The following is a 15,437-nucleotide window of genomic DNA, read 5'->3' as shown; positions in this document are numbered from 1 at the left end:
CACAATGTGGACTGTTTACTGTTGAATCTGGACCTCGCGTTGAGTTCATTTCATCTCACTTAAATTAGATCAGCATACATTATTTAAATAGCGCCCTCTAGGTGTTTACTGCTACAATGTTTGCAGACTTCCATGAAGAGTGTGGATTTTATTCTGATAAACTGCATTCAAAAACTTTGCATCCATTTTAAAATACTAGTGTAATGTCAGATAGATAGATAGATAGATAGATAGATAGATAGATAGATAGATAGATAGATAGATAGATAGATAGATAGATAGATCAAATTAACAATAGGCTAACTTAATTTCTAATGTGAAACCCAATAGTGGGGCATGTTGTCACAATGAACAAAACAAATAAACAAAACAAAATTTCAACAAAACAATTAATTTGTAAAACAAGCATTGCAACAAATACTGTTTTATTACATTGGATACATTGATACATTTAGATTATTAACATGTACAAAACATGACAACTTGCCCCAACCAGAAATTTATGGTGCGGAGGACCTCTCCCTAGGCAATTATTTCACAACCTTTATTATATACACATCAGAAAAACACCGAGATCCGGACCACGGTGAACTCCCAGCTGAACCTACCCCGGTCACCCCTTTATGCAAACAGAACAGATTCCCAAAACAAACAATATTGATGTAGTAGGATTTTCTAAAGCACCGCTCAAATTGACCACACGAGGCCGCTGTTTTTCCTCTTCCACTGACAATGACAGGCGGCAGCGCAGCATCCCGCATCACACAGAAGGATGCTGGCGACCATGTCTGAAAAAACACATACACAAATGGCTGACGAGGTGGAAACAGCGATGTAGCTTTGAAAATGCCATCCTTTTTGGTCTCTCGTTTTCTTTTCTTTCTATTTTTGTCCAGTTTTAAAGGGACAGCTGGCAAATCGATCCCTGAAAGGGAAGCTCTCGGTGAGTAGAGAATAAAGGAGCGCATAGCGGTTCTGGATGAGGGAGTGGTGGGCTATTTTATTTGTAAAACATCGAGCAAACGAGCTAAATGCGAATGCAAACGCATATTATTTGTATGCATCAGCCTCTGATTGCTAAATGCAATTCTGAAATGCAGATTTTGACGAATTTTACTTTAAATGAATCGCATGGCCTTATAGACCAGAAACAATAAGTGTATATTATTGAAATACTGGCCTTTCCCTGTTAGAAATTCCTAAGCTTTTGGTTGCACTTGCACGAAAAAGCATATTGAATCTAAACAGCTTTTGGTGTACCTGTCAATTATGCAAATCTAAGATTTACTGAGAACCACTGGCAGCTCATTACAGGCGCATTATAATTGTGCTTATTTATTACTTCAGCTGTCAATATGATTGCATGCTATTGTTCCTGAGTGAGCTGTGAATGCTGTTTGAGAGCTGCCTCATATTTTTTTATGAGAATCATGAAGCTGTCTGTGTTCAGATCTAAGAGGTTTCTATACCCATTGGGTCTTTAGTGGATCATATAATAGGTTAAAAGAGCCATTTATTATATTTGATGTTTGACTTCCTATTTCTGAACGTAAATATGTCTGGTAATACTATTTCCGTGCATCTGGTCATGTGAATTTGTTTTATCCCTCTCAGAGGTGCAGGTGAGGGTCCAGGTGTTTGACGGCGGTGATCTTTCACCCCTATCCAACGCTGCTATCACGGTTCATGGGAACCAGAGTGTGCTGGCACAAAGCAAAGCAGGCAGTGATGGCGTACAGGTGGTCAGCTTTCTGTACCGCACAGGAACATGGGTAATCATTACAGCATCTCAGAGAGATTACCTCACCAGCTCAGTGCCATGGCACGCCAGCCGCGTACCCTGTGAGTAAACACCTAAATGGAATACATTATACATCGTATCAAAATCTATAAAAATCTGTCATTGACATCTGCTAATTCGGATATACTGTATATTGATGTCCATTATCATGCTGTTCAGTGTGGCATAACAGACATCTGTGCCTAGAGCTGCACGATTATGACAAAAATCATAATTGCCGATTATTCACTTGAAATTGTAATTGCGATTATTAATTACGATTATCACAATTATCACAATTTACATTGAATATATATAGGCATATTATAATACATGTTTACACAAAAATTGTAACCACATCAATGTGAGAATTATCAGTGTTGCCTTTTAATGTGGCACAGCTAGTAGTTCAAAATATTCTTGCCTTTCAGTTTGGTTATTTTATGCATGAGGTGAAAGACTTTTTATTTCAGCGTACACTTACGTCACTGCCTGGTATGTCATATTGTGCTGGATTTTCTGAAGTAGTCGTGATTCACCTCTCATAACATAAATATGCTCTAAACACACACACGCAGAGTGGATTTTCTTTTGTAATCGCGGCTTTGAACGATTACGTAATCGTGGCATCCGTATAATCGCAATTAGAAATTCGATTAATTGTGCAGCCCTAATCTGTGCCCATTTTATTTTACTACTTTTTTAACAAATCTCTCTCTCTGCTAGTATATGCCTCTGTCAGTCTTTACCTGATGGCCCAGAAGCCTGGCACACTGATCCTATATGATGATGTCATCCAGGTCTTTCATGGTTCCCCAAGTAAGAAAACATCTGTGACCTTTGAAGCAACTTGTTATATATATATATATATATATATATATATATATATATATATATATATATATATATATATATATATATATATACCCGTATCACAAAATATACGATTATTATTGAGGATTGATGGTTACGAAAAAGTGACATTGAGTTGGCAAATGTGTCCATATATCAGTATTTTCTTTTGTTTAAAGCTTTCAGCTTATGTCAACCTGACACTTCAGTTTCCTGCAGCTGTCACCATAGCAACAGCAGAAATATTGTAATGCCATTACAGAATCTTTTGGCATCTGAATCTGCTATGTAATTGCTCCAATTCCACTATAATCATAGGGCATTTATTGTGGAGTAAAGACCATTGTAAGGTTGTCTGTGGTGTGCTTTGGAGAGGCTTACATTTCACAAAATATTAGAACAAATAAAGTTGCCTAAGTGGCAACCCAGCTATGTAGCTTAATTACATTTAGTGATTTAGTACGCTTTATCCAATGCAGAGATGGCCTTAGTTGTCATACACGTACATTACAAGACATTTCTATGCCAAAATACACTTGGTTTCCATACTTAAGAATTCAGTCTACTATATAATCATATGATAATGTTGGTTTACACAAACTCTTGTATAAAAGTATTGTATAGCCATACAAAACATCAAAAAAGGAACATTTTTGAAAAAGATTGTGTAAACATTATAATCTGGTCCATTTCAGTTTTGGCCATTAATGAACATTTCTGTGTGAATCCAAATAATTTGAAAAAAAAAAATCACTTCAAATACCAAAGAAACACATTTAGGCCCAGACTTTTTAATTATCTGGCTTATTAATCTATATAATAAAAGTAGTAAAGTTATGTTTCTTTTCAGACATTGTACTTAATTTCTATAGAGCCCTACAGTCGGGTTCTGGAAATAAAAATTCCATTAATTTCCTCCATAGGGAAACGGATTTTTAATGATAACATTTAAACCTTTAAAGAGAGACCTACTGTGAGCTACTAGGTTGTTAATTAATGGTATTTGCTTCTGTTGAAGCCGTCATCCCGCATCATTTCAACTTAGTTTTAAAATAATCGTGTTTAACAGTGGAATTTGTGGTGAAAAACTACATTACCCATGATGCTGTACAGAAAATTCCACCAATCAGAAAGTCGCAACAAGCAACACTCTTACGCTCAGTCCACTCCCATGAAGCATTGTGAATGATGTAATCGAGTAGATCTTTATATGCTCTCAAAATACTTAAATGTGTGTATATATATGCATATTTTGCAATAAATTTAAAATATATTGTTTATATTTATAATCAACATTTGTAAATGAGTAGTTTTATGATTCTCCATCAGTTTTAATTCGACTATGCTATGCTTCATTGTAGTTCTTTGCCTCACTAAATCCGTTAAGTACCATTTTCAAAAACTTTTTTGTTTCAAATCAAAGTTTGTAGTGATTCACCTTGTAGCTGATTGTCTTGGTTCATGGTCTATAACTCTTTAAAAATTACTTTTTTTAAATCCCTATGTGAAAAATGAATCGAAAAAATACTTCCGGAACCAGTGCCGCTGAAAAAGGGGGCGGGCGCTAATGTACTCTATTACTGTTTAAACCTCCAGGTGGGCGGAGCCAGCCATGGCTGCAAGTTCCAAGGCGGAGCCTACAGTTTAACTCCTCCTACACAGAACTGACTGCAGTATTAACAACAGCCAGAGAGCAGAATGAAATCAACTCATTCCCTTACCCACTCGCTCTGGAACCAAACAACACAGGTCTGAAAAAGTCTTTCTATATAAGTCTAAAAATTGTGAGATAAGAGAGTCTTGCAGTATGAAAGAGATCTGTAGACATTACAGTATATTTATGATGGTGTAACTGTGCTAAGGAGGAGAGAATGGCTGGACGGACCTTACAACGATTGCAGCGGTCAATGCACAACTGTTTGACCGCGAGGGTCGAGCGGTTGAGGTCACCGAGCCCGTTCACATCTCCGTGCCTCTGCCGTCTGATACTCGCATACGATCTGCAACCAGCATTCCTGTATGGATGTACGACACCAAGACAGGTATGTACAATCATGCTTAAAGCAACACTAAGTAAGATTTTTTACCTTAAAATAATGTTTCCAAAATGGTTTCAGTGGTTCATCAAGTCGTGACATGGTGAAATGCACTTATGCCACAGCTTTGCGGACCTTTATCTGATATATCCACGCTATGTAAGATTACCAGATCGGGTCGCGTTTCTGTAGTTCTAATGAGACATAAGAAAATTACTAATTTGACTTGCTTTACGGCAAGCGTTACAATTGCAACAATTGCTCGTTTGTGATGTCGCAATACATCATACTTTCATAAAATCATGCATCATACTCTACCTTGTCTGTGGCCATACAGAGAGCATGTGTGTGCGCGTGCGACAGTAGGCTGCGGTAGGCTAAATTATTTGCGACAGCGGTAATGGACAAATCCGCTTCCAACCTGTAGGGCGACCGCAGAGGACAAGTTACTTGGTGCTGCTTTAAGACACCTTAAAGACATGCTTTTATTTAACAAAGTCCTCCAGAAAGTCCTGCTAAAGCCCAATCAATGCTAGTTCATCATTTTGTAAATAATAAGTGTTTGTTCCCTAGGACTATGGGTACGAAATGGAACAGGATTTATCACTCGAGAGGGATCACAGCTAACGTGGGACTTCACTGCCTCCCAGCTTGGTTACTGGATCGCAGCCTTCCGTTCTTCAGCAGGTAATATACTCAAATGCAACCCGGTGGTTTATGCAGAAAAAAAAAGCGCACGAATGCTGAGCATGCTTTGTATTTGAACACTAGGCTCAGGTTTGTCTCACCCAGGCCTGAGGGACATCACAGCCTACCACACCTTCTTCCTGTTGTCAATCCTGGGATCTCTGGCACTGCTGGTACTAGTCTTACTCTGTGTCCTACTCTACTACTGCAGGTGTGTACTAGTTTAAAGTCTAAATCATGTGTTATTATAAGCAAAATAGGCTCATTGGAATAACATGCCTCTTACATTTTTTTAACCAAAAAAGTATTTATACATACCAAATGTGGTACACACATCTTAAAAATGAAGCCAAAGCATTTTGATCGCCCCCTGGTGGCTGACTGCAGTATAGGTCTTAAACCCCGCCCTCTCCATGTAAGCAAATGGGATGCAAGCCAAACTAAAAAACCCAATTACATTTTACAATTACAACACAAGATGTTTTTTGTTATTTTAGGTAGTTCTCATCATGCAGATGTATGTTCAAGTGTTTATTTTCCCAATACGTTTGGTTTTAGTTTTCTACTGTGGACGGAAGCGGAGACGTGCTGTCCATCTTTTATCACACTCTATGATACATACAATTCACTGCAGTTTCCAGCTGAAATGAACAGTAGTGCCAGTAAAACACCAGCAACGTTTAATCCATTTCTCACAAATTATGATTAAAGGGCCAGATTATTGATTAATAATGTTCTTTACACATTAGTATGTTATTATGACCTCAAAACACTTTTACCATATGTGTATGATTTGTAAACAAATATGTTTTGAATTTTGAAAACTAAAATGGCATGGTTGCTTCAGCAAATGCATTTTCTTCTTATGTTTGCTTAATATTTTCGGTTAGTGAAGGTGGTGCTTTAGTTTCAATCGCAATATAGCATTAATCATTTAGCACCACACATTTAAGTTCAACTGCCACGATATGTGCAACAACCAACAACATTGCCAGATTCGTGTTAATCGGTTTTTAGTAAAACTGAACACGTTTTTACCACCACTCACAGGACATTTCACTTTGAAAATATCGTGAAACATGTGAGAAACGACGTACTCTAAAATCATTTTGCAGAAATGTCACCACAGGCATGTCTTCCCACTGAACCTGGGTTTATTATAAGATATATGTTACAAGATTACTAAATGTCAATATTTATTTTCCAGACGAAAGTGTCTGAAGCCCCGACGGCAGCAGAAACAGGTTCAAGCTCCATCTGGTTTGAACGGCTCCAAGCGGGACCAAGGCACCTCCATGTCCCACTTAAACCTCATCTGTGGTGGCCATGCTGAATCCGCTGCCTCCAACAGCAACTTGGACACCAACAAATCCGAGGGATCCCCATCCCATGCCTTCAAGAGCGCTCGGGAAGAGTTTTCCAGAAACATTCCTGCCCATAAGCTTCGGCATTCATCTAAGACCAAGCAGTCCAAAGGTGCCCAAAGAAATGCAGAGAGTTTCCCCATGAAGGTGCATCGATCCACAGATACAAGCAATCTGGACAGCAATCTTCTACATGAGGACTACGGACGCAACTACAGCCCTGGCGAGAAAGATGACTATCGCCGGAGGCACGTCAATGATAATCGTGGCTACACGTCTGATCCGCCTTCTCCACCAAATGTTGACAAGCCACCGGAGTACTCGCAGGTCTTGCAGGGGCCAGATCACCTTGCTCGTCCAACGTCACTCAACACGCAACCAGGTCAGATTATATTCTGCAGCTCATTGGATCAGATGAAGGAGAATATGTACCGTTCTATGGTACCAACTCTTGTGATCCCGGCCCACTACATGAGGCTCTCGTCAGAGTTCGGTGGCACAGATCAGGGAAAGGATGGAGCGAACCAGGCAGACAGAGATGGACAGAGTTCACAGGGAACCAGCAGCGGGATTCAAGGCCAAAACCACCAAGGCCAGACCCCTGGTTCAGGTCATTCAGAAGCCCAACAAGGTGCATCTCCAGCAGGCTCAGATGATAGTGTTTGGCCCTCAAGTGGAACACCAGGACCGGTTCACATCCCTGTTTTGTTCAATGACTCCACCATTTCGCAGATGAATGGGGAGCTACAAGCCCTCACCGAGAAGAAGCTTCTGGAACTGGGGGTAAAGCAACATCCTCGTGCCTGGTTTATATCACTCGACGGCCGTGCCAACGCTCACGTACGCCACTCATACATAGATGTAGGGGCAGATCTCAGCCACGGAGGTTCGCACAGCGGAAACCACAGCGCCCAAAGCACATTGAGCGCCCCTGCCGGGAGCAGCAAGGACCGAAACGGCGATACAAGTCTCCATAATTCCCAACATGAGCGCAAATCCGCGTCTGGTCGCAAGACCAAAGAGGAACACCACGGAAGCGGGCGCAAGGGCCATGGAGGAAACAGCGGTACGGGTGGCGGGAAACACTACTTTAAACCAACCTATCATGACCCTCTGGACCTCAGTGAAGGAGTGAGCCGCATGGGGGCCAGTTCGCCACTGGAAAACCCTTTGACCCCTCTTTTGGATGACGGTCCCGAAGAACCAAGGGGGTCTTCAATGCCAAGAAGGGGTCGAAGCAGAGGTAACAGCTCACGTAGTAGCAACAGTGAAACGCAACGTGACTCTGTCACCAGCCCAGAAGATGACAACGACCTTGACGATAAAGATGAAAACAAGAAAAGTCCCTGGCAGCGTATTGAAGAGCGCCCACTCATGGTGTTTAATGCCAAGAAGTAGAGTGAGAAAATCAATCCCAGCAGCTGCCTTGGCCAATTAGACAAACTATAGATGTGTTCGAATTGATAATGACTCGAATCGAAAGTTTTACAAACGTCACCCAAAAATGTTCACACACAGATTGATTATTTGTGTCTTGATAGACGTTTCCAAAAAAGAAGAAGGGGCGAGTGCATTCAAATAAAGCACAACACATCAACACACAAAGAGGAAGACTTTGTCTTATAGTCTACGGTTATTTCCAAACCAATTAGACTCTTACAAACTATTGGATCCAAAAGTACCTTTTCACTCTCAATGATTTGGGAATAAATAACTTTTTGAATGGATGGATTTTAGCTTGTGTCTTTAATATGTTGGATCAAGAACTTGATGTCTCAAGAACTTCATGTTAAACTTTAGAAACCTGTTTCCTTATGTTCTAATGCAGTATATTTATTGGTATCCCTTCGTTCTTCTACCTTCAATACTCATCATTTTGATGTCAATTCTTCATTCAATCTTCCATCTGAAATTTACAGTTCAGATTTCAAACATTCCAGATTTTTTACCGTTAGTCCTTAATTATCTTAAGTAGATTGAGGAAAATTATATCAAGGCTTTTCATGTTCACATTTATGTGTTATGTGATGTTATAGGAATTTCTGTAAGTTATTACATAATGCATTTTGATTTATTGTAATATGAAATCCTTTTTCTTTTATGCCGTACCACATTTTTCACTCAAATGCACCTAGTTTAAACCTAGCACTTGAAGATTTGTTTAGGAAAAGCTGATTCCAAATTAGGTTTTTTCAATGGGACCCTGTTCTCACTTACAATGAAAAAGCATTGACTGCGATACAGTAGAAATGAATGTATATTCCCCACAATTAGCATTTTTAGTCTGCCTTTCATTTGTTTAAAAGAGAGCCATTTGCATTTTGTGTATATGTATGATAGCCTATATGTGCATGAGATAACTAGTATAGGACAACAGATTTTTTATGCCAACAAATTAAAATAGACACTATTCAAGCATGAAGGTGGATGCATCTTATATTGATGCCTAATGGGAAGAAATTTGCCAAAATTTCAAATGCCAATTTGAAATATTCTATACCAGTTTACAGGCCAAACCTTTTCCAGCGCTGTTAATATTCACGCTGTCTGTAACTTGCATTGACTGTGAAAAAAAATCTGACTTTGCTCATTTTAAAAAGCCATTCAGATACTAAAAGCTAGTAATTTATGACACTTCTTTATTTGGTACTTTTCTATGTACAATTTTTTTTAAAACGTATTATTTTACTTGTGTTAACCATCATCAAAACAAGCACAACACTTGTATCATTTTAAAGCAACATTTTATGAATAATTAAGGCAGATTTACAGGGTACCGTATGGAGCATGACGGATGAGACACTCCAGAGCTATTTGATGACTATCAAACATGATAGAAAGAGACTTTTACAAAAATAGCTCTGCTCATGGTGATCTGATGCCAATCACATGTAGACCAGTGATTAATGCTGTCTCCTGCAATGACTGTCAACTTACAACAAATGACAGCACTGTTGCAACATGTGTCATATGTGTGTCACTTGTTTTGCAACCCTTCCTTCCTTCCTTATAATAACTATTACACAAATTTGAATGGAACTGAGATTAAGCTCTGGATTATTCATCACGAAGTTCTATAGTGTAAGCTGTTTTGTGGAGTTCTACAGAGGATTATATACTAAGTGCTGAAACCCCCTAATCCTTACATAATCTCAAAATGTATAAAAACTGAACTACAATTTCACTGAGTTTAGATTTGCACAGTCTTTATAGCACGAGTTTCACTCAAACCTATAAGAGCTGAAATCAAAAGCCATTCACTTCCCCTATCTCTTCAGAGTTTGTTCACAACCTGTGGGTAATTTATGCAGGAAATCTCAATATGCCTTTGTCAATGTACATGTGGTGCCCTAAAACACATTTCCCTCTGTACTGTGTAAATATTTCTCTCTTTGACTGAATATGAATATGGCTCTGATGATATTATGATGTTGTTTCCATTGTGCACAACAGCTTTGCTTAATTGTTCTAAAATCATGTCAGATGGAACTTTTGCAATTTTATAATTTGTTCATAATATCCTAGAAAAATCACATGTGAAATGGACTGTTTCACTTCTGACGTGTCCGAAAGTCATGTGCTATAAAATAAAGAAATTCCATTTCTTGTGGGGTTTTCCCTTCATTTCTGTTTGTATTAAATATGAAACTGAAAGTTTGGTCTACAGAGTAGATCAGCTGTTAATCATCCCAGCAAACAAATTTAGGTTCTGGGAACGTTCTGGGAACGTTTTTGGTTCCCAGAACGTTCCTAGAACTTTCCCTTAACGTTAGGGGAACGTTCCCGGAAAAAATGGAACCTAAAAATAACCTACATGGAACGTTCCTATAACGTTCTTGTTTGGTTCCCAAAAAAATAACCTCATGGGACCCGACCATTCGGGAACGTTAGGGGAACGTTCTGTGTTTGCTTAGAGTATAGAAGTTTTTTTTTTTTTTTTACTTTAATTTGCCGCATATAATACCAGCTAATGCAATGGATCATTACGAAAATGTAGAAATTGCATTGATGTGATGTGTTGTTCTTTTTTAAATAATATTCAAAGATTTCACAAAAATGACCTGTGACACTAGATACTGATAGAAATACATTTTATTTACCCAGAATTCAAATGCTTTTTCCCTGAAAGTCTGAATGTCTAGATAACATTTGATCTAAATCATATTTCCATGCATAGGGCAAGATTAAAAATGCAAAGACTTTTCTCAGAATTTCTAGCTCTAATTAAACATGAGCTGCTAATTAAAGTCTTTAGCTCACTTGAACACTAGATGCAGGTGTGTTTGATCAGGCCTAACTAGTAGATCGAGTTCTAGGTTGACCATCTGTGTTTCATCTCTAAGGCGTGTGAATCGTGCGATCTATGGTTAAAAATATGGACGAGGACGACACAACCAAGAGTTGTAGGACGATTGATCCAGCATCTCACTCTAAAAAATGCTGTGTTGTTTTAATCATTTTGGCTCAAATATGGATAAACTCAAACATTGGGTTAAAAATGTTATTTAAAAATGTAACCCAATGGCTGGGTTTGTCCATAATTGATCATAAAATTGGGTTAAAACAACCCAGCATTTTTTAGAGTGCAAGCTTACAGCAGTGGGATAAGAAAACGACTAAATGAAAAAATAGAACAAGGTTGTTCAATAAAGCCTCTTGGAAATCAGCTGTTTCTACTCTTGCTTCAACATACATACAACATACCTGCCTGTCATTGCATAAATACCACAGCCACTGGTAAACCGGTTTGTTGGTTCAGTCAGGGATTAATAAACCATTATGAATGGGAGAAGATGTAGAACTTTCCCTTTAAAAAGCTTTGCTGAGACTTCGCTGTGTACTCCACATTCTCAGACTTGTAATTGCTCTCCAGGCCGCGTGGCGGCGCTAATGTGCTGTGTTGAATTAATTACCAAGAGGAGGAAGAGAAAAGCATTGCTTTCACGCGAACAGGTCAATGTTATGTACACAAATAATGGGAATATATTTATCTATTATTATTAAAGAGTCGTCAAACCCTTTAGAAACCTTCCATTAAGCGCGAGATTTGTGTTTTGGGGTTTCTTTGAGGTTCGTCTTTATTTTCGTGTAAATGTATATGCAGAAACGCTTTTATAATCTCTGTTTACAGCATGAAGTAGGTCATTGCTGTTGGGTAACTGAGTTTTCTGTATGTTTTTAACATTTTAAAATGTCAGTAGTGTTAATTAACATTTATAGTCACATTATTGTTGTGGTTTGAGTGATTTTAAGCCAAGCTAAATTTGTCAACTGATTTAACTTGTGTTTTACCGCTCAATGAACAGATATAAACAAGTCAACAATCATTATGTTAGTTATTATTATTAGAAATGTTGTTTGGGTCGGTCATGTTTCCTACTGATCTTATAAACGCATATTAATGAGCCCAAATTTCAATTGAAATTCCATGGCCGCTAGAGAGCGCCAATGATAAATATTCTTGAGCCACATACTGTAAATGATAATGGGTAAATGATGTCTCTGTTATTTCTGTCTGTTTCAGCATGTTTCTGGTGGGGTTAACCGGAGGGATCGCCTCAGGGAAGAGCACAGTGTCTTCTCAACTCAAAGAGCTGGGCTGTCCTGTCATCGATGCAGATCTGGTTGCCCGAAAAGGTGTTTAGCACTGTTTATATATATATATATATATATATATATATATATATATATATATATATATATAAATTATGTATGTGTGTTTATTGTATATTTGTGTGCTTTATTTGTGTGATTTTTCTTTATGCTTCAGTGGTGAAGCCCCAGAGCCTGGCGTACAGACTGATTTTGCGGCACTTTGGACAGGAAATTTTGTTAGACAATGGCGAGATTGACAGACAGAAACTGGGACAGATAATCTTCTCCAACCCAGAGAAACGAAGACTTCTGAACTCCATCACACACCCAGAAATACATAAAGAAATGTTCAAACAAATACTGCTGTACTTCATCAAGGGTACACTCACACACATGCATAAAACAAGGCAGATTATGAGTATGCTTGAGTCTCGTGAATAAACGCTTGTGTTTGTTGTTCTTTAGGCTATAGGTATGTGATTTTGGATGTGCCGCTGCTTTTCGAAACTCGCCGTCTCACTCGGTTCCTAACCCACACTGTTGTCGTATACTGGTATGATATACATATACATTTTTATATATTTTAGTTTCTCTGTTTTTCATAAATCATTGTAACGTGAGTCAGATTGGGTTGGTTACTTTAAAGTAGTTTTTAAAGCAGATAATAATGTTATTTTAGTATTATTTATATACCAATATAATATTTTGAACATTTTAATTTTAGTTTACTTTTTAATAATTTAATGTTCCTTTATATTTGTTTCAATATTTCTATTTAGCTTTAATTTATTTATATACATTTAGCTATAATATTAATTTAATATGTGTTTCAGTTTTAGTCATTTTAGTACTTCAACAAACTTTTTTCGGCTGCCAATTCCTAATTTTCATGGAGGTTTGCGTTTACTTTTCCAGGTTTGCAATGATTGTCTAATAGTTTTAGGTAACACTTTATGGGTAACACTTTATTTTAAAGGTGACCTAGTTACTACATGTACTTACTATAGCAATAACAGTAAATTATGCATAATTACAAGTAAAGTTTACACTTTATTTTAAGGTGTAAGTATAATTCTACATGTAAGTTCTGAGTAAAATTAATTAACTACATGTACTTACTATATGGTTAGGGTAGGATTAGGATTTGGTTGAGGTTTAGTTGCATGTAATTATGCATAATTTAATGCTATTACTATGGTAAGTACATGTAACATATGTAACAAGGACATTGTAAAATAAAGTGTTACCCAAGTGAATAACCCTAAACCTAACCAAAATATTACTCTGTACTTATTTGAGTAAGTACAATGTAACTACGTCACCTTAAAAAAGAGTGTTAGCAAGTGTAAGCCAACGCTGAAATCTCCACCTGACTGACGAGTGTGTATTTTGGCAGTGATCCGGCGACGCAGCTGTCCCGACTCATGCACAGGGATGGTTTGAGTCAGGAGGAGGCCGAAAAGAGAACTGGCGCTCAGATGCCCCTCAAAGAGAAGCGTGGACTGGCCAGTCACGTGATCGAGAACTCGGGCTCTCGCGAGGACACTCACAGACAGGTGCTGCGACTGCACACCAAGCTGGAGGACTCCATGGAGTTTCTGGTCGTCAGGGCGGTCGCCGTGGCAGCCGTCGCCGGGCTCGGCGGTCTGTTCCTGTATACAGTCAGACTGCTCGTCTCTTAGCAAACATCATGTACTCCTGTATGAATTCCCTGGTTTTTGAAGAATGCCAAACAACTTTGGACCCCACATTGACTTTCACACTAAGGCCTAATCCTGGCTTAATCTAACGCCTAACTCATAAAGGTTTGGAATGACATGATGACGAGTAAATTATGACAGAATTTTGATTTCAGTCTGAAAACAATAAAGCATAGGATTTTATATTTTAACATAACTTTCTGTTAGGGTTTTATTGGATGTCTAACTTCACTTAACCTCACCACCGACAGCTAGTTTGCAGCCTGAGCTACATCTATGAAACCTCAATATTGACGGTTACTGTACGCAGCTGTATTATGTGATTTCTGTGGATTCTGCGTAACCTCTAGCATCCCGTGATATGAGCACTATCATAGCACAGTAGAGCAAAAGCACAGGCTGTGTAACTATCAACACAATAGTTGTGATTTATTTTAAATGTAACATATTGTATAAAATAGTTCTGATAACAAAGCAACTTTTTTTTTCACCTCAATACACATTTATTTGTTAATTATGAATTCACGCTTTCATAAAATGGAATGAATGTATCAGTATCTTCTGCTGCTCTTTGTGAACATCATATATTTTGATCTGTATCTTAAATTAAACAGATACAACATCATCTGCTGTACTAAAATCCCTCTTTGTAATGCTAAATGACCCATGCAGTAATTTGCATATGTAAAACGGGTAAATATTTACGTGTCAACAGAAGAATCACACTTTGACATAAGCAAAAGTCGGAGTGTTGTTCTGAATATTTATTGATATGAAGTCCAGATGGGGAAATTATGCAAGTTTTCGTTTTGGTAACCTGCAGTTAGTACTTTAAAGAGTTATTTTTTACCTGTTTTAACGTATAAATATAGTTTTGTAGGTATAGATGATCATATTTAGGTTGGTTCAGTGATATTTTTTCAAATATCTTAAACAGCAGGTTTTGTTGATGCAGGCTACATTAGTAAGAGTGAACAAGTTCCTCTCGCAGTGTAAACATGAGTAATACACATGTGCATCAGACAGATATGGCAGTTGTGAGTTCTCTCTCTGTCTTCTTCACTCACTTCGCTTCATCTTCAGGCTTGGCCCATGGTGATGTTCTCTGTCTTTAATAAGCTGTTCTTATGCTAACACAGAGTGACGCGGCCCAGCGGCCCTGCACAGTAAGACCTCTCTGTGCGTGTGTGTGTGTGTGTGTGTGTGTGTGAGAGAGAGATGGTCAAGGTTTTAAGATTTTGCATCTGTCTTAATGGAATGATCATTGTGTGTGTGTGTGTGTGTGTGTGTGTGTGTGTGTGTGTGTGTGTGTGTGTGTGTGTGTGTGTGTGTGTGTGTGTGTGTGTGTGAGAGAGAGAGAGAGAGCAGTCTTGTCAGAGTGCTTTAGTCTATGTTCATCTGAAACAGAATCAAGCGTCTGCAT

The 15,437-nt window shown here is 38.3% G+C and overlaps 2 protein-coding genes across 3 annotated transcripts; both read left to right on the top strand.

Annotated features, from left to right (window-relative positions):
- Positions 1 to 728: 728 nt before the first annotated feature.
- Positions 729 to 10,343, top strand: fam171a2b (family with sequence similarity 171 member A2b). Its single transcript, XM_077245296.1, has 8 exons — positions 729 to 943; positions 1,615 to 1,842; positions 2,507 to 2,599; positions 4,229 to 4,381; positions 4,495 to 4,674; positions 5,242 to 5,355; positions 5,440 to 5,566; positions 6,563 to 10,343. Exons 1-8 carry the CDS (start codon positions 847 to 849, stop codon positions 8,115 to 8,117), a joined length of 2,547 nt encoding a protein of 848 aa, XP_077101411.1. The 5' UTR covers positions 729 to 846; the 3' UTR covers positions 8,118 to 10,343.
- Positions 10,344 to 11,583: 1,240 nt separating this feature from the next.
- dcakd (dephospho-CoA kinase domain containing) lies at positions 11,584 to 14,639 on the top strand. Of its 2 annotated transcripts, none has more exons than XM_077245354.1 (5): positions 11,584 to 11,672; positions 12,244 to 12,356; positions 12,490 to 12,693; positions 12,780 to 12,867; positions 13,711 to 14,639. In XM_077245354.1, the coding sequence occupies exons 2-5, from the start codon at positions 12,245 to 12,247 to the stop codon at positions 13,994 to 13,996; spliced, it is 690 nt and encodes a 229-aa protein (XP_077101469.1). In that variant the 5' UTR covers positions 11,584 to 11,672; position 12,244; the 3' UTR covers positions 13,997 to 14,639. The 2 variants fall into 2 exon arrangements, with proteins under 2 accessions (XP_077101469.1, XP_077101468.1); XM_077245353.1 differs by having other exon boundaries at positions 11,627 to 11,789.
- The last annotated feature ends 798 nt before the right edge of the window (positions 14,640 to 15,437 follow it).

Source organism: Siphateles boraxobius, unplaced genomic scaffold (genome assembly GCF_051911475.1).
Source record: "Siphateles boraxobius isolate OS27281-9 unplaced genomic scaffold, OSU_SipBor_1 26, whole genome shotgun sequence".
In the NCBI taxonomy this organism is placed as follows: Eukaryota; Metazoa; Chordata; class Actinopteri; order Cypriniformes; family Leuciscidae; genus Siphateles; species Siphateles boraxobius.
Note: the sequence above shows the minus strand (reverse complement) of the source record. Positions and strands in the feature narration are given on the sequence as shown.

Coding starts and splice junctions, on each gene's coding strand:
- fam171a2b (XM_077245296.1), top strand. CDS start 847: ATGCCATCCTTTTTGGTCTCTCGTTTTCTTTTCTTTCTATTTTTGTCC. Junction 2,600..4,228: donor GGTCTTTCATGGTTCCCCAA/GTAAGAAAACAT, acceptor TTAAACCTCCAG/GTGGGCGGAGCCAGCCATGG. Junction 5,356..5,439: donor AGCCTTCCGTTCTTCAGCAG/GTAATATACTCA, acceptor TTTGAACACTAG/GCTCAGGTTTGTCTCACCCA.
- dcakd (XM_077245354.1), top strand. CDS start 12,245: ATGTTTCTGGTGGGGTTAACCGGAGGGATCGCCTCAGGGAAGAGCACA. Junction 12,357..12,489: donor AGATCTGGTTGCCCGAAAAG/GTGTTTAGCACT, acceptor TTTATGCTTCAG/TGGTGAAGCCCCAGAGCCTG. Junction 12,694..12,779: donor ACTGCTGTACTTCATCAAGG/GTACACTCACAC, acceptor GTTGTTCTTTAG/GCTATAGGTATGTGATTTTG.